This window comes from Pleurodeles waltl, chromosome 10 (genome assembly GCF_031143425.1).
Source record: "Pleurodeles waltl isolate 20211129_DDA chromosome 10, aPleWal1.hap1.20221129, whole genome shotgun sequence".
NCBI classification, from domain to species: Eukaryota; Metazoa; Chordata; class Amphibia; order Caudata; family Salamandridae; genus Pleurodeles; species Pleurodeles waltl.
The window spans coordinates 979,505,133-979,527,042 of NC_090449.1; the positions used below are offsets into that span (position 1 = coordinate 979,505,133).

At 42.4% G+C, this 21,910-nt stretch overlaps 1 protein-coding gene across 2 annotated transcripts in view; it reads left to right on the forward strand.

Moving 5' to 3' along the window:
* LOC138262086 (C-type lectin domain family 17, member A-like) overlaps positions 1 to 9,722 on the forward strand; it is a 70,254-nt gene extending 60,532 nt beyond the window's left edge. Inside the window, exon 7 of one of the 2 annotated variants that reach the window (XM_069211820.1) lies at positions 8,640 to 8,940. In XM_069211820.1, the coding sequence (XP_069067921.1) occupies positions 8,640 to 8,772 (133 nt within the window). In that variant the 3' untranslated portion in view covers positions 8,773 to 8,940. Of the gene's footprint in view, positions 1 to 8,639 lie in introns of both variants that reach the window. The other variant, XM_069211819.1, reaches the window with a different exon arrangement.
* Positions 9,723 to 21,910: the final 12,188 nt, after the last annotated feature.

Consider the following 21,910-nt stretch of genomic DNA (forward strand, 5'->3'; position numbering starts at 1 on the left):
CTGCAGTTCCTCTTCTGATTTGACTGCTAGGCTTCTTTTGCCGGGGCATTTGTCTAATCTGGTTGCATATGGGGCACTCCTTTACTGCTTGTTGCACTTTTTCTTTAGTAACTGGAATTTTCGTTGCTGTGCCCATGCATAAGTGATATTCTCTCCTAAATGTCCGGATGTTGCATGAGCTCTGTTTGCTAAAGCAGCTTCAGCTTCCTCCTTGATGACCACCGTTCGCGTTTTGGCCATTTGATCTGCGGTGTTGTTGAATAGAGATGCAAGTGAGGTATCCGATGGGCAATGAGCATCCACGTGTCCCACATAGATTTGACATCTTTGCCCTTTCTCCCACATCTCTTCCCATAGCTACTCGCCTCCCGAAATGGGGGTGCCTTTAATTTTCCATCCATCCTTGCGCCAAGTCGGGCCCAGCTTACTAGTCCTTGGTAAGTGGCCCGACTGTCAGTGTACGCAAATGTTTTCTCTCCGATGGGGGCTTGTTGATCACTGCTGCTACCCCCTGCAGTTCTGCAAGCTGGCTTGATTCATTATTCCGTCCTCGCAGCAACATTGTTTCTGTAGCAGGTTGGAATGCAACTGTTTGCCGTTGTCTTTTTCCTTGATAGTACCGTACGGTACCATCTGTGAACTATGCATTTTGCTGTTCTTCTTCGGTGAGTCGTTCAAAAGGCAGGGCTGTCTTAAATGGTGAGGATTCCAGTTCAGAGGGCTCTGGCGCAGGGGCCATTGCCTGCAAGTCCACTGCCCTAGCTCATCTTCTTGTAACTTCGACACTCCTGCTGGTCCCGGTTTTGCCCTCTGCTGCAGATACCATTTCCACTTCACGATGGCAAACTCCTGCGCTCTGCCTACTTTATTGCCAACCCCTCCTTCTCTTGTCCAACCTAGTAAGGGGACCCATATTTTTAAGGTGACCGGCCGATCATCAGTTATGCGTTCTGTTTCCACTAAGGCCCAATCTTGTGGCACCCTCTTTTTTCCCTGCCTCTGCCATAGGCTCCACATCACTACATCATCTACATCATCCTGTACTATAATTTCCAGCTCAAACGGGTCTCCTTCTGTGATGGAACCTAACGTAAAAGGATTCTGTAATGCATCTTTTTCTCCAGTGTCCCACAATCTCACCAACCATTTAAACAAAGGCTCTGCAGGCATTTGCCTAAACATACGGGTTATCTCCAACACCTCACTCTGCGTATAATCTCTTACCAAACGAGAATTCTGTATTTGCCCACCATTCACTCCCTTTTCACCTTCAATTTCACCTACACGTCCTTCTCCACTTTCAACTCCACCTAGTTCTGTTACACGTGCTTCTACCTCATCCTCCCAATTCCAGTCATCATTGTCTGAGGCTGTTCCATCCAAAGTATATGGATTCCAATTTTCTTTGTGTACCAATGCCCTCACTTGCACAGTGGAGGGTATTTTAAGCTTCTGCCTACTCTTCTGTTTGTGTACCAGTGCCCTCACTTGCACAGTTGATGGCATTTTAGGCTTCTGCCTACTCTTCTGTTTGCGTACCAGTGCCCTCACTCGCACAGTTGAGGGCATTTTAGGCTTCTGCCTACTCTTCTGTTTTGTTACTCGTACTTCTAATGCGCTGCACCTTGCCTCCATTTGATCACCCCGAGTCACTGCACTTTCTATGGTCTCTTTCATAAGTAACTGCCTTCCCTGCAAGGCTGCAACCTCACCCCGCAGTTTTCTTATCTATGCATATTGTGTTAATGTGTTCCTGTATACCGTACAGAGCGCAGACAGGAAAAGCCATCCCACTTGCCCTGCTGCTTTCAGCACCAACTTCGCCCCTCTTAGCTTCACACTCTCAATCGCATCTTCAACTAAGAGAGGAGTCACCTTCTCATCAAATGCCTCCCATAACACCAGCGCCGTCCAACGGTTCAGGAGTCCTGCCACACTAGAGAATAGGTCCATTGCTAACCACCCGGGAATGGATCTGGCTTCTGCCCCATGCTGCCTTCCGCTCTCTGCCTCACTTTTCTTACGTCCCCAAAGAGGCATTATTGATTTATACCCCACTTCTGGTACCAAAATGTCTTATCTAGGTGACTGGTTGACACCTGTTCGGTATAAGTCAATAAGGACGCTCAATGGAGGACCACACGCCAATCATGAATACAATTCAGCTTTACTAGAATTTCAGGTAAATGTAGGCATTTAGCACATTAACAATAGTGGAATAAGAATAGCAATGAAAAGCATCTATTTATATATAAGTACACTGCAAAGAGCATCTATGTATACAATATGAGCAAAGAGTTCTTTGACAGATATAAGCTTGTAATAACTGTATACCAAAATGTGTTACACTACGATGTTCAGGAAGTAAAATATAAACAAGTTGAATACTTCAAATAAGCTTTGATTTACTGCACACCAAAATGCATGTTTCAATTACTGCAGCAGGCTCACACTACGATGTTCAGAAAGCAAATATAAACGAGCTGAAGTCTTCAGATTAGCTTTGCTTAACTGCATACCAAAATGTATGTTTCAATTACTGTAGCAGGCTCACACTACGATGCTTAGAAAGCAAAATATAAACAAGCTGAATACTTCAGATTATAAACACAGTGCAAGCATAATAATCAATCATAATAATAGAGCAAAGAAACAAAGGCCTTTCATCCCTGTGTGGAAATTAACTTAGTCCATGAAGTGCTGGGAAGCCCTCTACCGCCTGCTTGGACCTCTCTCCCCCTCAAGCATCACGGTCTCTGAACAGCAAAACAGGGAGGCAGCGCTGGTCCATGGCAGCTTTCACAACCCCATCTGCGAGCTTCAGATGACCACCGGCACTTCAGTGCTCAAATAACTCGAAGCTTGGATTCTATCTCTTTCTGGCATTTCCTAGCTATGTTATCAGCACTTGGCTGCTCTGCCCTTCCCCAGCCTTTGTTTTCATTCCATCTTCTCCCTGTACTCTCGTTCTCAAGGTTGACACGGAGTCTTCTGCACAAACAAGCTTGAAAATAATATCATTAACTTTTCCACGTTGTTCGGTGATTTCAGCAGGCATCACGCTCATCTACACTGCTCAAGCTAATTAACCCTTCACGTCACAATGTCTTCCGCACCTTTGCCTATACTGATCAACATTATGTTAAGCTCAACCCTGGGTTGCTGTGGCTGCAAGCAGTAGGATTGGCAAAGGAACATAGTGTAAAGAATTTAACTGCACCAAACGTAATAAAAAAGTCATGCAAGACAGAAAAAAAATACCAATTAAAAAACATTTAAGTTCAACCACAAAAAAGCATTGGTCAACAAAAAATGTGTAAACTTTTGAAACATTTGAAAGAGCTTGTTTGACAACTCCAACCCAAGTTGAACTGAGGTCTAAGAGGCCAGTAAGGATACTTTGGACAGTCCAGCCCTGTTCTAACCTTAAGGAAATGGTTGCCATATATGACAATGGAGTGGGCCCGATGCTGAGGATGCAGGAGGAAAAGATGCTCAAAGATGCTCTTGATGCTGTGCAGTCAACAGGGGTAAATTCCAGGTGATCCTTTGGTCCATGTGAAGTGGCGTGACTTTGGCCACTAATCTTGGGGTCACACAAAGTCCTCTTTTTGATTGTAGAAGCTGTGGAAAACCTCTGTGTCTTGCGACACAGCAGTCAGGCACTAAATCTTTGATGGAGGCTAGTGTCCCTCTTAGGTGATGAATCTGATAACAGACAACGCTCACGGGTCCAGCAGGCACAAGTGCAACTTTTGGCTATTTTGTATAAGCCTCTTGAATTTCTCAGGCAGGTAGTGGCAAAACATCTGCAGTGGCTACCAACTTGGCAATTAAGGCTTTACAGCTTTGATGTCCATAGTTCTGTTCTAGGGGGGCCCTCAGACTGACCCTTGGAGTCACTGCTTTGATCTGGAGCTGGGAATACATTTTTTCCTGAGGTAGGAGCCAAAGACCCAGTCCTAACTTTACTAGTCCAAAGTGCAGCAGGTGCAGTCCTTCCGACAATACAGCCTCTCTTTTTGCCCTTTCTCCCCCAAAAGGATAGTCCTCCTTTAGTGCTTTCTCAAAATCCATGGTGTACTGAGGTGCAAGGTGCCATGGATGTCATATTTATCCCAGGAAACAGACCCGATGGGACAACACACTCACTAGACAATTGGCTAGTAGGTCTCCCTCCTCTTTTGTGATGAGGTCACTGGAACAGATGGCATCTGGTTATTCCAGAGTGCAACATTCTTGCCTCTCTCAAGACTTCTGCTCCCTTCCTCGCTCATCAGGAGCTTAGTAGCCCATCCCAGAAGTGTGGCATCCTAAGGGCTACACACCCACTGGAAAACCAGTTTTGCCACTGGGTTTCCCTCTCTGTCCCTGTGTCCAACTTGTCTACATGAACAAAATGCATCCTACTTGGGAGTGTTCACATCATTTACCTTTTAAAGGCAGTTTCCCTTTGAAACTCACCTTTTGGGCTAACTAACACCCCCAGTGGCCATCCTGGGAGAGGAGGTCACACCTCACTCTGTGGCAATTGCCACAGAGTGAGGTGTATAACGGAGCTGTAGTTTGTTAAGAAAGATATATGTACATTTCTGAAACATCTTAACAGAAACACTTCCAAATTGTCATTTTGTTGTGGATAAAGTTAGTAACCCCTTTGGCAAACACAAGGTACCCGGTTGGCATTTTAATCCATCTAACTCCTGAATGGGACTACCCAACTGGATCATGTAAGGTAACAAATTAATCGTGGCATTAAACCCACCCTGATGGCCAGGTCGAATCTAATACCACTTTTGAATGTATGCAACTTTTAGAAAGTTGCCACTCTGTACTCTAGCTAGCCCAGTGGTCTTGCAAAGGCCCTCGCACACAGACAGGGTTCTGACCACCTGGGAAGAAGTGTGAACAACTCTCCAGCACAGGAACAAAGGCAGTGCCACAGAGAGATGTGTCACCTCCTCCCCCAGGATGGTCACTCAAGGGTGTTAACCCAAAAGGTGAACTTCAAAGCTGAAGCCACATTTGTGAGTAAAGTATCGCCAACTCTTCTTAGCACAATGCCTTTTGTTCCTGCAGACAATGTGGAGGCAGGATCATAGAGGGAAAACTCAAACTCCAAGCCAGTTTTATGGTCAGCGTTTAGCCCTCTGGAAGCCACACCTCTAGGGTTAGCTATCACTCTCCTAATGACAGAGAAAAGGTGGTGCCATCTTGAAAGAGGAAACAATGTGAGATAGCCAGATGCCGCACATCACAGGAACTTCGTCACTAGGTAGGAGATAACCCTGTAGCCCATTGGCTAGTGACCGTGTGGTCCCCTCAGTCCACTTTTCTGGGATAAATATGGCACCTCTGAGACTCAGACCCTCACATCCTTCTTGAATCAGAGAGAGTGAAAAAGGACCGCTCAAAGAGAGGCTGCACACCTGGAAGGACTGCATCTGCTGCACTTTGGGCTAGCAAAGTTTGGACTGTGCCTACTGCACCTGACTCAGGGAAAATCTGATTCCCAACATTCAACAACTGCAGTGACTCCAAGGATCAGTTGGCTGATCTCTTGGACTAGCTCCACGGACACAAGAGCTGAAGTTGCACAAATTGCCAAGCTGGTAGTTATCGCAGACATTTTGCTGCTAGCACACAAGAGGACGAATCTGAGATAGCCAAAAGTTGCACCAAGTCTGCCTAACCCGGGACTGCTATCAGAGTCTGGATTTGTTGCACCCAAGGGACACAAGTCCCCACCTAAGGATTTCCCCCCAATCACAGTGCAGACTGGCCATTATCCCAGCATCAGCTGGTTTGCTGCTGCAGGGTAGAGCACTTTAAGGGACTCCGATCCCAGCTGTCAAGTTCACCCACATCACCCATGGACAGAGTAGCACCCACAAAGACATCCCTGCTGACCGCACCACAACTGTGGTATACACTGAGCATCTTTTGCCTGCCTCCTTTGAGCATCTTTAGCCTGCATCCCTCAGCATCAGGGTCACTCCATTGTCATCAAAGGCAGTGTGCCTGTGATGTTTGCATTTGGCTTAAAAATGCTCTTGAGGCAAGGTTAACTTTCCAAAGTGTCCACTCTGGCCCCCTGAACCTCTGTCCTGCTGGAACTGACAACCCAAACCAGGTCAGAGTAGTCGAAATAAGTGTTTCAAACTTTTCAAAAGTTTCCAAAAATGTTTTTGACCAATGCTTGTTTGGCATTGCACTTAAAAGTAATAATATCTTTAAAAATCTGCATCTCTGGAGCCTTCCGGTGGATTTTGTTCATCAAGGTATTTAACAATTCATAAAAAGATAATTCATTTTTATAAATTGGTGTTTTCTTTCGTGTGTCATTGCTTTCTTATTCTGTTGTTTGATGCTGTGAAATGCTTTGCACATTGTTCCTTTGCCAAGCCTTACTACTCAAAGCCATAGCTACCCAGGGCTGAGCTGAAGGTTAAGTAAACGTACCTAACTAGACCCAAGACAGTATTTGTGAGTGTACTGCATGATAAGGCCCCACAGTCATATCATATAATACACCCAAATCGACACAGTGAGTACTTGCTAATTGGGGACACCCAATTCCACATAACTTTTGCAAAAGGGACTGAACACGATCACTGAGGTCTGGAAAACAGACTTCAGTGCAATCTCAGAGTCAAAAAAACTGCAGTTCATAGTCCAAATGGGGGCAAAAAGTAGGAGAAAGCCTGCAAGAAACCAATTTCCTTCTAGAGTGGTTTGAAGATAAATGAGTTGAATTCAAGGCTAAGCAGCCTTGGTATTCGGCGGCACCGAACACAGGCTTCTTAGCAGAACTTTGTGCACCATCACTCATTCATTTACAAATTAAGGACTGCACATACTAATAAACTCTCATTATTTTTAGGGGATGCATGTTATTTTAATCAATGCGTTTTGCATTCTTTAGCCAATAGGGATTTGTACCAACTTAATAAGTGATGAATTAAAAAAAAAAGCTTAAAAAATTAGATCTGTCTGAATGTATTGAGATTACATTAAGCATTTTCTGTAGAAAAGGTCAACGTGTCCATAAAATGTCCAGAAAGCTGTGCCTTTTTTAATGTTACATACTTTTTTCAAGGTTTGTGCAAAACTATGTTAATCTATTAAATAAAACAAAGATAACAGCGCTGAAAAAACTATTGCCATTGGCTATTGTTAACCTGTTAGACTTTGTGTGGGTCCAAGCTGAAGGGAATCCCAAGGTCCTTCTTCATGTAGAACACAGGAAGTGCCCCAAACTTCACAAACCCTTTGTATACATCACCGCCTTATAGCTTCTGCGCTGTCTGGATTTCCCACGTGTGCACTACTTTGCGGTTCATTTCCATTGTTGTCCGTTATGAGCTCTTTTATGGTCTAAATTTGACCCTTCAATGAGAACCAACAATACAACACCAACAAATCATGGGGCAAATTTATGAGCCCCTAGCACCACCAGAGTGTCACTTTTCGTGATGCTCCGGTGGATATATGCACTGCGATATGTTTACAAGGTGGTGTTAAGCCACTTTTTGTGGCTTACCACCACCTTGTAAATACGACCCCTTCACACGCAGGCCTTTGCGTGGAACGGGCGTGCAATGGGTGTTGCTGTGGGTGTCAGATGGCAACACCCATTGCATTTTGACGCTACCTCAGAATTACAAGTTTTCGTAAACCTGAAGCAGCGCCAAAATCTAACGCCACCACAGGGGAAAAGTCACATCAAGGAGAAATACTTTTTTTCCTCCTCATTTTTTGCTTTTTCTATGTGTGCTGCATTCTGCAGCACGCACAGGAAGAGCAAAATGCCAGACATGATTGTTTATGTGCAGGAAGGTGTCCCTTCCTGCACGTACACAATCATTTGAAAATGACACTTCGGCACTTCTGTAGCATACACAGAAGTGCCATATTGCCATTAGTGATTGTTTATGTGCAGGAAGGGACACCTTCCCGCACATAAACAATCACACCCCTCAACACAGACATCCTTGCATGACACTTGCGTTGGTGCTGGCAGCTAAATTTAGCCTTCTGCAGCACCCATAGGAAGAGCAATATGCCAGACATGATTGTTTATGTGCAAGAAGGTGGCCATTTGTACACATACACAATCATGTGAAAATGACACTTTGGCACTTCTGTAGCATACACAGAAGTGCCATATTGCCATTAGTGATTGTTTATGTGCAGGAAGGGACACCTTCCCGCACATAAACAATCACACCCCTCAACACAGACATCCATGCACGATGCCTGCGTTGACGCTGGCAGCTAAATTTAGCACCAGCGCAGGGGACAACATAGTGGTGCGCTGTATTCAATTAAATATGGCACATCCCTGCGTTGTCAAAATGACGGAGTTCGGTGCAGCCAATTTTAGAGCAGCATCGCACTCCGTCTTTTTCCTATAAGTATGGGCCCATGTCTGTTATTGCAAGGCCCAAGACTAGAACCATAGTGTCCCAATGTCAGAATAGCCATATGGTCATCTCTGCAAATGGAAAACATATAGCAGTGGCCCTGTGTAGAGTGGTAACACCTTCGTCCTACCCTTCAAAGTGATGGTGTGCGAATCCCTTTATCACTGCTTTGAAGTGACATTATTAACGGTGATACAATGCTTTTCATTGCAGGTATTGGCGGCCTGGAGAACCTAACAATGCAAAGGAAGGTGAGAACTGTGCCGAGATGGAACCTACCACCTCCTGGAATGATGACGATTGCAGCCAGAACCACCACTGGATCTGCGAAAAGCGTCTCTTTTGACTCTACTCAACGAATGTCTTGTTGTGGACAAGGAGCAAAGAGATTGTAAAAATCATTGTAGTTTCCAATCCCTGTATGTTCTGCAGCGCGTAGGTCCTGTTAAGAACACATTATGAAAATGTAAATAACAAATGGTATTGCATGTACATTAAAACAATATCAATTTTACTTCACCCTTTGTCTTTTGAAACTCACGGGGAGATTTACAAACATCTTGCTCTGGGTTAGCATCAGACCAACACATAATTTTAATAATTTACTTCACTAATTTACTGGAAAGTACCCTAAAGTAACGCAAAGCAGCCCAAAGCACTGCTTTTTGTTACTTAGCACAAACAGGGTGTTACATGTGTAGTACATGGGCATTCCCATGCATTCCCATGCAACCCTGATGCCTTCTGACACAAAACCCTAGCTACAACCAATAGTGGACAGTGTTTTGTTCCAAAAGTTAACGCCTTTTAAAAGCAGCGTGGGAAACGTTTTAAAGTATGTCTAAGCATAGTATTTTGCACTGGAATGATACCCTTTCAGTACAAAACCAATGCTAGACTCACACAGAACTTTACATTATCACGCAAAGGTGTGTGTGTGGAGCACAACAACTAAAATCAGCACCCGCGCTAGGGAGAGGGATGGAGAGAGCCATATCTCTACAGATATGGCGCTCTGATGCTCCCACCCTGCAAAACTGTGTAGCACAGCATTTGGTGAAACTGCACTGCACTGCATGATTATTTGGTAAATCTGGGCCTTAGTATTTTCTGTCAAGCTCTTACTGCTCACATTTCAGTCTATCTTTAGTGTCTATTTGATATTTGTTTTCATTCGTTAGATGGTTGACTATTACTTCATTCACCACTGCTTAGTTCCTTTGAGAACGGTGTTCATTTAAAAGTAATCTTTAAATTCACAGATTTCTACAAAATAAAATGTGCTGTCACTATCAACCACACTGTGTATTTGGATTTATGTAGCATAATTCAAAATGGGGGATAAAACTGTGCATCAGTCGGTGTTGTTGGACTATTTCAAATCATGAATATCAATGATGATTTAAGCATTTACATAAAACAATTAGGTTGCAATTTTTAGGCATAGAAAGACTGATTTGTCCAAAAATGCACAGTTATTAGCTATGTTCTGAAGCTGATCTATTCTCACTAAATATTCTGCCACAACCTTGATGTCCCTTGCTTTAGCAAAATATATCAGAATATATCATGAGTATGTAAAACATTTTAAGCATTTCTAAAACCCTGTACCTCTAATCCTAACCCAAATTGCTAATGCTAGGGCCAACTCTGTACATTGTTCTCACTCTCTCTCTTACATTTACCCTAAATCTAGCCTTAATCCTTTGTCTAACTCTAATCCTAACCCTAACCCTAACACTAACAAAACCCTAATCTAATCACCCTTTTATTTCCACTAACCTTAACCATTCCACTAAACTTAACCATAATACAAAACCCTTTGATATGGTCATGGCACGCAATGGTTTTGCAAGCCAAGTAATAGTGTTGAGATGAAGATGATGAAATCAATGTTAAGACATTATTGTGAAGTAAACAAAGTAATGGGATCCACCAAGGAAGCCAGATTAGAAACCAACCCAGGTATCTTGGGTATAAAGTCAAAGGAATAGGTATTAGGGCCCAGATTCACTAAAACCTTCACACAAAGCAGAACAGCAAGTAAAGTTGCTGTACTGCTTTGCGTGAATAGGAGTAAACAGAGCAGCACCTTATGTACTAAGATGTGCTCTGTTCTACCCTCTGCACTTTTGGCTGTCATGTGCCAACTCAGACAGCCTTGCATTATAGTGCAAGGGTGTTTGTTCTGCGGTAAGCATTTGTACAATAAGGGGCCCATTACAGTACACAAAATATGCTTTAACCCCTTAGATGCCAGGCCTTTTCCCCTCCTGTGCTGAGCCTTTTTTTGGCTATTTGGGGCAGTTCGCGGTTAGTCCCTCATAGGGGTCACATAAGCCCACATAAGCTACCCATGCCAAATTTGCATCCTTTTTTTCCAACATCCTAGGGATTCTAGAGGTACCCAGATGTTGTGGGTTCCCCTGAAGGAGACCAAGTGATTAGCCAAAATACAGCGAAAATGTTCTTTTTTCAAACAAATGGGAAAACAGGGCTGCAGAAGAAGACTTGTGTTTTTTCCCCTGGAAATGGCATCAACAAAGGGTTTGTGGTGCTAAAATCACCATCTTCCCAGCTTTCAGGAACAGGCAGACTTGAATTAGAAAACCCAATTTTTCAACACAATTATGTCATCTTCTTACTGGGACATACCCCATTTTTACTATTTTCTGTGCTTCAGCCTCCTTCCAGTTAGTGACAGAAATGGGTATGAAAGCAATGCTGGATCCCAGATATCTTAATTTTTCTGAAAAGCAGAAGAATTCTGAATTCAGCAAGTGGTAATTTGTGTAGATCCTACAAGTGTTTCCTACAGAAAATAACAGCTGAAATAAAAGAATCTTGAAATTGAGGTGAAAAAAACCAGCAATGTTTTTCCAAGTTTTACTCTGTAACTGTTTCCTGCGATTTTCAGATGTTTGAAAGCAATATACCATTACTTCTGCTGGACTCTTCTGGTTGCAGGGATATATAGGGCTTGTGGGTTCATCAAGAACCCTAGGTACCCAGAGCCAATAAATGAGCTGCACCTTGCAACAGGTTTCATTCTATACTGGGTATACAGCAATTAATTTGCTGAAATAAAAAAATTGAAAAATAGCTATTAAGAAAACCTTCGTATTTCCAAAATGGACACAAGACAAGGTGTTGAGAATCAGTGGGTATTTGCATATCTCTGGAATCCGGGATGCCTATACTAGCATGTCAATTACAGAGCATTTCTCAAATAGACGTCTTTTGTACACACTGTCTTACATTTGGAAGGAAAAATGTAGAGAAAGACAAGGGGCAATAACACTTGTTTTGCTATTCTGTGTTCCCCCAAGTCTCCCAATAAAAATGGTGCCTCACTTGCGTGGGTAGGCCTAATGCTCGCGAAAGGAAACACAACATGGACACATCAAATTTTGACATTGAAATCGGACACGTTTTTTGCAAAGTGCGTAGCTGTAGATTTTGCCCTCTAGCTCAGCCGTCACCTAGGGAAACCTACCAAATCTGCACATTTTTTAAAACAAAACAACTAGGGGAATCCAAGATGGGGTGACTTGTGGGGCTCTGACCAGGATCTGTTACCCAGAATCCTTTGCAAACCTCAAAATTTGGCCCAAAAAACACTTTTTCCACTCATTTCGGCTAGAGAAAGTTCTGGAATCTGAGAGGAGCCACAAATTTCCTTCCACCCAGTGTTCCCTAAAGTCTCCCAATAAAAATGGTACCTCACTTGTGTGGGTAGGCCTAGTGCCCACTACAGGAATTTCCCCAAAACACAACATGGATACATCACATTTTCCCAAAGAAAACAGAGCTGTTTTTTGCAAAGTGCCTAGCTGTGGATTTTGGCCTCTAGCTCAGCTAACATCTAGGAAAACTAACAAACGTGCACATTTTTTAAAAACTAGACACCTAGGGGAATCTAAGATGGGGTGACTTGTGGGGCTCTGACCAGGTTCTGTTACCCAGAATCCTTTGCAAACCTCAAAATTCGGCCAAAAAACACCTTTTCCTCACATTTCGATGACAGAAAGTTCTGGAATCTGAGAGGAGCCACAAATTTCCTTCCATGCAGCGTTCCCCCAAGTCTCCCAATACAAATGGTACCACACTTGTGGGGGTAGGTCTAGCGCCTGCGAAAGGAAATGCCCCAAAACACTATGTGGACAAATCAAAATTATCAAATGCAAAACTAACTGTTTTTGCGGGGTGAGGGGCACCTGCGTTTTTGGTCCTGGGCTCAGCAGCCATATATGGAAACCTACCAAACCCAAACATTTCTGAAAACTAGATACCCGAGGAAGTCCATGGAGGTGTGACTTGTGTGGATCCCCCAGTGTTTTCTTACCCAGAATCCTTGGCAAACCTCAAAATTTGGCAATAAAAACACTTTTCCTCACATTTCGGTGACAGAAAGTTATGGAATCTGAGAGGAGCCACAAATTTCCTTCCACCCAGCGCTCCCCAAGTCTCCTGATAAGATTGACACCTCACTTGTGTGGATGGCCCAGGTGCCTGAAACAGAAAAAAACGCCAAAAACCTGTAGAGATTGAGGAGGTAGTTCAGCGAGTTGATAAGCACATATTTTTCTTTCATACATCTTTTAGGCTGACTCTGCTTTAGGGACCCGCACAAGTGAGGTATGATTTTACTTGGGAGACTGAGGGGAACGCTGGATGGTAGGAAATTTGTGCCACAGCAGTGATCCTACAAAGAAAAGTGAGGAAAATATGCTTTCTTTTTTTGAGGTTTGCAGAGGAGTCTGGGTAAGAAAATGTTGGGGGATCCAGGAAAGCCACACCTCCAGCGCAACCGTCACCCTCTCATGATGTCAGCGTGCGATCGTGCGCTGATGTCATTAGGGGGCGGGGGGAGTTGGGGTGGAAGGGCTTTCCCTTCCATCCCTGCCTTTGAGCACTCCCTCTGAGCTCATGTGCCAGGACGTAATGGTTACGTCCTCGGCACAGGAGCACTGTGCAGGTGGACGTAACCATTACGTGCCCAGCACAGAATGGGTTAAGGCATTTCCCACATTGTATGTGTGCTCTAGAATGCAGCACACATCACACATAAAAAGAGTGAAAAAAGAGGAGGAATGAAAATATTTCTCCTCATCAAGCCTGCTGAAAGGAAGTACAGGGGTTTGTCATAAATCCCTGTCTACAATTCTTTCAAGCTAAGGATTTCTCAAAACCTATTTGTGGTGGTATGGGAATGTCCAGACAGCAGCTGTGGGACAGCCACCTTAAAGCAAAGTAACTCTAGGCTGAGCAGATTTTTGTTACTTTTAGCCCTAAAGTGTTTATAAATCTGGACCCAGCTGTTTCTCATTCACTCACGTCACTTCTCGGCCTCTTCAACACATTTTAATATAAATTGAAAAAGATCAATATCTAAATGTATGTGTTACAAATATCAAACTGTGCCACACTTAGGGTTCTAAGACTTAGGGCCTGATTTAGGTTTGGCATATGGGTACTCTGTCATAAACATGATGGATATTCAGTCCTCCTTATTACAAGTGCATTATATCCTAATGCACTTGTAATAAAGTGGACAGGATAGCTGTCATATTTCTGACAGAGAACTCATCCAACAAACTCTAAATCAGTCCCTTTGAAGCTTAGTTCTGGACACAATACAAGTGCCACGAAGCAGGGTTGGATGTTAGCAATCTCAGTGGTCCTGTTCATTCTGGAGGTGCAGTATTGCCAGCAATTATGGTTGAACCCTTAGAATCTCAAGCGTAAGGAGGAATTACCCTATGAATCTGTAATTCTAGATCTGATTCCTCAGGTAATCCCTCATTCTCCCCCACAGTTACCAACTGAGATTTTGGCTGATTTCAGCTGACAAAAGTTGATAGATCCCCATCATTCCAATAGGGATGGTAACTTTACCAGTCTCATTGGAAATTCTGGGGCAACCTTTCTAGGCCATGAGTGGTGTGGTGACTGCAGAGAGTTGATGTGACTTGATACAACCAACAAAGTCACATTGGTTAACAAAACAAGTACATGTACAGCAGCTTGTGGCAAACAATTTTAGGGGTAACTCAAAATCAGAATAGAGTAGAAACATTAATGGGGGCTACTTGATTAAGCACTGGACTCAAGCAGATCTCAATAATGCATAACGTAGCTGATTATTAATTTTACGTTTTTGAGGTGGATTTTGTGGGGAAACTGTAGTTTAGAGTATATAGCTGTGAATTGATTCTGGTCTTCCTATGTAATTTGGGACAGTTCGTGGTTAGATAGCTAGGTGTTTATCTGTCTAGATATAGCACACATAGGGCAAAAATTCAGTATCTGAGAGAAAGAACTTGCAGGGTGTGGGCTACTCAGTGCCTGCTTGGCTCTTTCGAGTGTCTTCTCTCTCACCAGATGCCAAGCTTGTGATCTTTTTCAGCAGATGTGCACCGGAATATGTTTGTTGAATGATTTCACATTCAGTGCAATGTGTTTGCAGTGACTTACATGATATCAGAGACGTTTTAAGGGATGGACAAAGTAGGCAATTGTCAAGGGGCCCCATCTTCCAAGGGGCCCCCACTTAAGTGATCCAGATCCTTTGCCAAGAGAACTTCATACATGAAAAATGTATTTTTAATTCACTTGCTTTCATACTCTACTGAGACAAAATGCTTAATATGTGGCTTGTTTGGTGTTGACATGTGCAAAACTGCCTTCAGAATAATCAGAGATATTTTATGACAAGGGCCGAGTGGGGCCTCCTGAAAGCCTGGGACTCCTTCTCAACTATGTGCCTGAACTGGCGGCCTTCTGCTTCACGTCCACCAGTGATAACTTTCAAAGCTGTTAAAAAATTGATTGTTTTAAATATTATTTTCGTGTGATGTCTTTTTTGGTACGGGGGAGACTAGGATGATACGTGAGAATCTATGCAGTTATTGTGCAGAGGCATGTTGAACTAATGTTTTTAACTGCAATATCTATAGAAATGTTTAGATCAAAACAATGCTTAATTTATGAGGTATGGCGGAGGGCCACAGAGATGACTTGTGAAATGTCATAATATGAAAACATATTGCTGTACTGCTTTCTGGTAAATGTGTTGTAAATATTAAATGTAATTACATTTAGGGCACAGTACAGTTTGTCGTACATATTTATAGGTTATTTTTGCATACACAGTTGCTTTGTGTTACAGCACGTTGTAACATTAATAATTGGCATGAAGCCTTTCCCATCACAAGAACTTCCCAAGCAAGAGTTAAGTTTAATTTTCCAAAAGTATATTCCTACATGGAAGGTCAAACATATTCAATCTAGTGCATATTAGCTCTGCTCCTATTCCAAATAATGTCACTTTGGGTGAGGGAAGCTTGCTTGGTTTCTGTCCAGCCGTCGAGGTAGCTTCCATTGATGCTGTCCATGGTTGAGTTAGGCGTGCACTTGATATTGCATGTTCTGTGTGAGGGATGTTTGAACACTTTATGCATCTTCCTTATGTCAGGGACAATTGCAGTCCTGGTGCCCTCAATGGTATTTTGTGTTTGTTAAAAGGACCATGCAAACTTTATCCTTTCTGTGTTTGGCCATGTGTGTATCTGAGAGAAGATTGCATTTGTGATGCTTCTTTTTGTTGTGAGTGATAATACAATATTGCTGCCTGGGATGTGCAAGAGATGCTTTGTCTATTGTTTTCTGCACTGCATCTGTTCTTCTTGTGAGAGACACTTGCACTGCTGCTTCCGTAGTGTGTCTTTTTCATAACAAAGTTAGGCCCAGATTTAAGAGAGCCTAGTGCCTCCTTGCACCGCATTAGCATTATTTTTATGATGTTAATGTGGCCTAACAATGCCCAATTTGCCCCACCATATTTACAAAGTTGTGCAATGCATGCATTTTGCCACTTTGTAAATCTTTGAGCCACATTACGCCTACACCAGGCATAATGTTTGCAACGGAGCGTTCCCCATTAGGGGCACTACAAAAATGGTGCAGTGGAATCTATGAGATTCCAATGCACAATTTTTTGTGGCTAATTTGAATGCCTGCACAGAGCAGGTGTTAAAGGGGGCATACCATTGTTATCAATGGGCTCCTATTTACTCTGCAGGATTAGCAGCAACATTTTGGCGCCAATCCTGCGCAGTACATCAATAGCATCAAAAATGTTGTGGCTATTGCCCCTACTCTGTGCCATGGTGCATCGTATATTCAATATGGAGCGCACATGGTGGCGGTAGAGAGGCACAAAAAAAGTGGAGCTGCATTGGATGTAGCGCCACTTTTTTAAAATTCAGGCCTTAGTGTCCAGCATATCAGCAATGCTATAATGTCTCCATGGCAGATGCTTGTCCCTCTAGTAAAAGCTAGTTGTAACATAGCGTTCCCAATTTCAGTTATGTTTGGGTAATATGGATACCGTTGCATAGTCTTTACATTTAGAGACTGTAACCTTTAAGACATTTGCACCCAGATGTATAGCTTTGTTGTATGAAGCACCAGTCTGGGAGATGTATGTAACATGATGTACTTCTACGTGAGACCTTAGCTGGTAAGTTTTACATAACCTAAAATATAGGTAACATGTTTGATGTCTGTCCTGTAATATTTCTCAAATATATATTTTTTTGCTTTCACATGCTTGTGCATATATGTTTGCTGTAACCCAAGAGTAGCCTTGCAGCATGGTAGATAGGATATTTGATAACAAATGCAGCAAATATTTCATCTGCCATATTGCAAATACCAAAGGCTATAATGAACTGGTAATATGGTGTACAGTATATCTGAGACATTTGCAATGAAATATCCCATTTGCCAAACTCTACATTAGGTCCTTATTCTTTAATATATATGTAATTTGAGGGATGCTATTACATACATAAGTGACAGGATTGCTGACTAAGTCTTGTCTGTGAGATCTGCATAGAGTGTGGAATAGATCTGCTTTTAAGAATCTATGATTATGCAATCTGCGTAACCCGAGGAATATATCATAAGCTATAGCTTAAAAGATTTCTCCAAACCCCAGGATTGGATTTTTTTTACTTTCTGATATTTGCTATGGACACCCTGAGTTGCTAGGGTCTGCCCAGATGTGGGTATCTTGCTCGCTGCACCACTGGATTCAAGCTAGCCTGGCTGAGGAGAGGTGATACCCCACAATCTGTACCAGGATGCTTGTTTCCGTTCCAGAGAGTGCCCGGCTTGGCAATTCAGGCTGGACTGTTCCCCTGGGGAGCAGGGTCTCATGATTGATTTGCATATGCCTGGGTCCAAACTGGGTTGACGTGTCGAGCAAAATAATGATGGAATGAACCCAGATTTGTGACTGAGGAGTGAGTGTTTGAAAAGTTTCAACACTCCATCCATCATTTAATTTTGTGATTTGTTTTTTATACCTCAGTCTGCAAACTTTACATATAACATTTTAGGATAATTTTCCTGTGATAAGCGTGATCGTGTTCAGATCTATCTTACCTGAGACATAGCTTTCTTGTCAAAAGCTGAAATGTGAATAATCTAATTTATATTCACAATGATTCGTGTTACTTTCTAGCTGACCTCAAATGACACTACCTCGAGGAGTTGTATCATATTTGGTAATTTAAAAAATACGTACAATTAGCATAAAATTGTCCTTAAAGGGATGTAATACACCCCAGATCTTTCTTAAAATACTGCATTATTGTGAGTTCACTAGTGTCCAAGACTGTCTTACATATTTGAAGAACTGTGATTGTAGTTCTTGTAAGTGGCTGGAATCTTGTAAATTGTAGTTCTTCTTCCTTACCCAGGAATCCATTTGGGGAATTGCATTTTGATTTGAAGATGTATAATTTGTACCTTTAATTAAGGGCCTGATTATGATCTTGGAGGATGGAATACTCTGTCAAAAATATGACGAATATTCTGTCCACCGTATACGATCTCCACAGGATATAATGGGATCATAATACGGGGGATGGGATAGCCGTTGTGAATGAGTAACCCCATCCGCCAAAGATCGTAAACAGGTCCTAAGTCTAATAGGGGTCCCCTCAAATACTTTGGTGGCCTGGGCCCCAATAGTGATTAACTTCGAACTGCCTGTGTAATGGCGTTAGAAGATGTAAATGAGAACATTTTCTAAAAGGGGGTCCTAAAAATATGTTTGGCCCAGATCCCCAGAAATTCTTAAGATATCGCTGCATCATATTAGTTGGTATGTGTTTGTTCTTATGCCAATGAAGCTCCTCTGTAGAAGAGTGTTCATCATTGTTTTCACCCCAAAAATGTGAAACGGAATGGCTTTTATGGTGACATCAGATGTTCTACTTTGTTTTGCACAGAAGTGTCTCCTTTGCATTCACATGGCAGCACTGCAGCTGCTGTGAAGAATCTGTCTGCCCGAGTTACCCAGTACATTTTTTTACAGGTATGCTCTCATATGTTTTTTCCTCAATTCAGGGTACCAGGCAATCCAGAAACATGAATGCTGAATGGCATTTCAAAAAATTATACAACTTGTTGGTAACTAGTGGAGCAAAATGGATTTTTTGGAGCACACATATGTGTTCTCACCAATGAGCAACTGGGTGAGAAAAGTGTTAATTTGTCAATGCAAATCTTAAGTGTCCATTTTGGTTGGTCAGGAAGACACCTGTGAGATTTTACTTGCAATCAACCCGTTTGTTTGAGTTTGACTTTGATGGGGTGCCACACTTTGAGTAAAGGAGGTGACCCTATGAACTGAGAATAGCCACTTAGGAAGCAAAATGTATGTTTTAGTCCAACTTACATCTGGGTGCTACTTTACCTCTTTGTGAAAAATGTTTCTGCTTTCCTGCAAAAGAAGATTGTGAGGCAAGGATGGAGAATACAGTCACTGGACCTTTACATAGGGTATTGGAAGGCTCAGGTCTTTATTTGACTTGATGCAATCATGAAGTCCTGCAGTGTCTTAGAACTGTAGTGTGTACTAGGGAAATACTTATGAAGGAAATTACAAAATTGATCTGAGCGATGTCATGGTATGGTGCATAATGGTTATAGGGATATTGAAAGTTCAGTTGAATGTTGTATGCTGATGAGTAAAGACATTAACTACGAGCTCCATGTGTAACCAATCAGGCTGGGAAAGAGATGACAAGTCTCACTTCATAATCTAATGAATGTGTTCTGTTCTTTTTTCCACTCGAAGTTTCATGTGGAAGGTCCAGTTTCACTCTTCTTGAAATAGACACTTGTGAGCATATCTGGCATGGAGGGACCAATGCCCCCTTGCTTCCTCCACCACCTATCATGTTTTGCTGCATGTCTTCTTTTTCCAGTGCCCACTGAGCCCCTCTTCTCTCACTTTGTGTTCACATGCCTCTCCCAATATGGCATCTCCCTACTGTCTACGACTGTTAACCTTGAGTAAATCCATTTCAATGTCTTCTCTGCAATCAGAACCAGTCAATAGTTCCTCCCACTTTTCCTGGCTGCCCAAACTGCTTCTTTAACACCAACCGTCCATTCTTCCCTTCACTGTCCATCCCATTAAATTCTTGCATCTACCAATGTCACCCACTGCCCTGTCCACATGCTTCACTTCCCTCTTGCGTATGGACTAGTTTCTCTTAATCCCCTATCCAAACTACCCCCATCCTCAAGCTAACAGTAATTTCCAGTCTGATCTGCAGCCCCTGTGCTCCCACAAGGCACCAGCTTCCTCGTACTGTTACTGCTGTCAGATACTGAAGCATGTGGGAGATGGACAACCTAAGTCAAGTTGCTATGATACTTCTGACCACCTCACAACTCCTCAGTGTCTACTGAATTTTCTTGTACCCTACCATGTATGACAGCATTCATTATCCCTCCACCTAGCAGAACCGAATATGCACCCCCTCTGTCCTACACTATGAGCCATATTTATTACCCCAGTTGCATCACACATGCACTACTGAACGTGGTGCATGTGCAGTGCAACTCATAAATGAGATTCATGAAGCCAGACAAGGCCACCTTGAGTGGCCCTGAGTGGCTTCATAAATGTCAGATAAAGCAATGCAGAGCAAATCGCTGTGTTGCCTTACTGTGCACCAGGGAGAATTTGAACTTCTGGCAATAATTTGAATATAAATCGGAACAGGTTGTGATGCCTTGTCTTGTGCAGGTGGAATTAATGTTTTGTCCATTTACAGTACAGTTTAATGTGTTTTCCGGACCCTTATCTACGCTATCAGTTTTGAACGTGGAAGGTGTACTTTGTGAGTTTACCTTTCAACCCATATTACTAGAGTCAGTCTGACTCTGACCCTTTGTTTTTCCAGAGCTTTATTTGCAGTTTTAGATCAGTCTAGTGACATTTCTTTATTGGCCTCAATATGTTCCCCAATGAAGTAGCTTTTGCAGGTTTTCTAGACACCTTTTCCTAACGAAGTATACATTCTTCCTTTGGAATGTCTTCTACTTTCACCAAAAGTTCTAGACCATTTATTTCTGTTGTTTCTTATAGCTTTTCAGCATGAGTATGGATTGTATTTGATGAGTTCATATGTAGGACCCCATTTATGTCATTTGGAGATGTAGAGGCTACTAGCTTTGAAACCTTGATTTGGGAGGTTTGGAAGGAATTAAAAGGATTGTGGTCTAGTGGCCGAGTATTAATTCTCCCTAGTTTTAGACAAAATAGACCATTTATGTCATCCATGTAAGATAGGTTCAGCATACTATTTTCAAAGGTATTTCATTTTTGCTCAGTATGTGCCGAGCTTTTGGAGCTCTCCTTCACTGAGTTGAGGTCTTCATTTATAGTTTATAATAACAAAAAGTGTTACCTATGTACTAAAGATTGATTCATTTGCGCTTTCGATATTTGTGTCAATGTGGCTCTGATGGCCCCCATAGCTTTCAGTGCTGGTTATATGGTGGAGTTAATTCCTCTAAAACATAATTAGACATTTAACATGAAACATGAACATGTGTAATTTGATGAGAAGCATTTGATTGTGATAATACAGACAAGTTTCATTCTTGGTTTGGAAGGATATTTATTCCTGGAAAATCTTCGAGCTCTTTTAGTAGTACTGAATCATCCCATGTGCTTGAGAATTGCTGAGATGCTGAGCTCGGTATTTTATTGGCTCCATTGTATCCTACAGACCTACCTTCTCTCTCCCATAAAATGATTCTCCGAGGAAGCCATCAACTTGTGAAGCATGATTATTTGGAACAATGTTTATCTCCACTGTAGTTGTAATTTGTGATGTTAACGCAGAATGTTGTTCTGTAGAGTTGTCAGGTATGTTGTTAAAACTGTTTTCACAATTAGAGCTGGGAATGTTAACAGTGTTGTGTAGATCTCCGTTCCACAACTGTAATCCTAATGTGAAGCAGTCCCCAACTGATGGTTGTTTGTTCAGTGATTTTATCAATTGTAGTTGGCATTCGAAAGTGACTACCGCATCCTCCTTTGGACATTGTTTATCCTGTTTCTGTCTGGAAACAGCCTTGTTTCTTCCGATTGTGCTTTGTCTTAATAA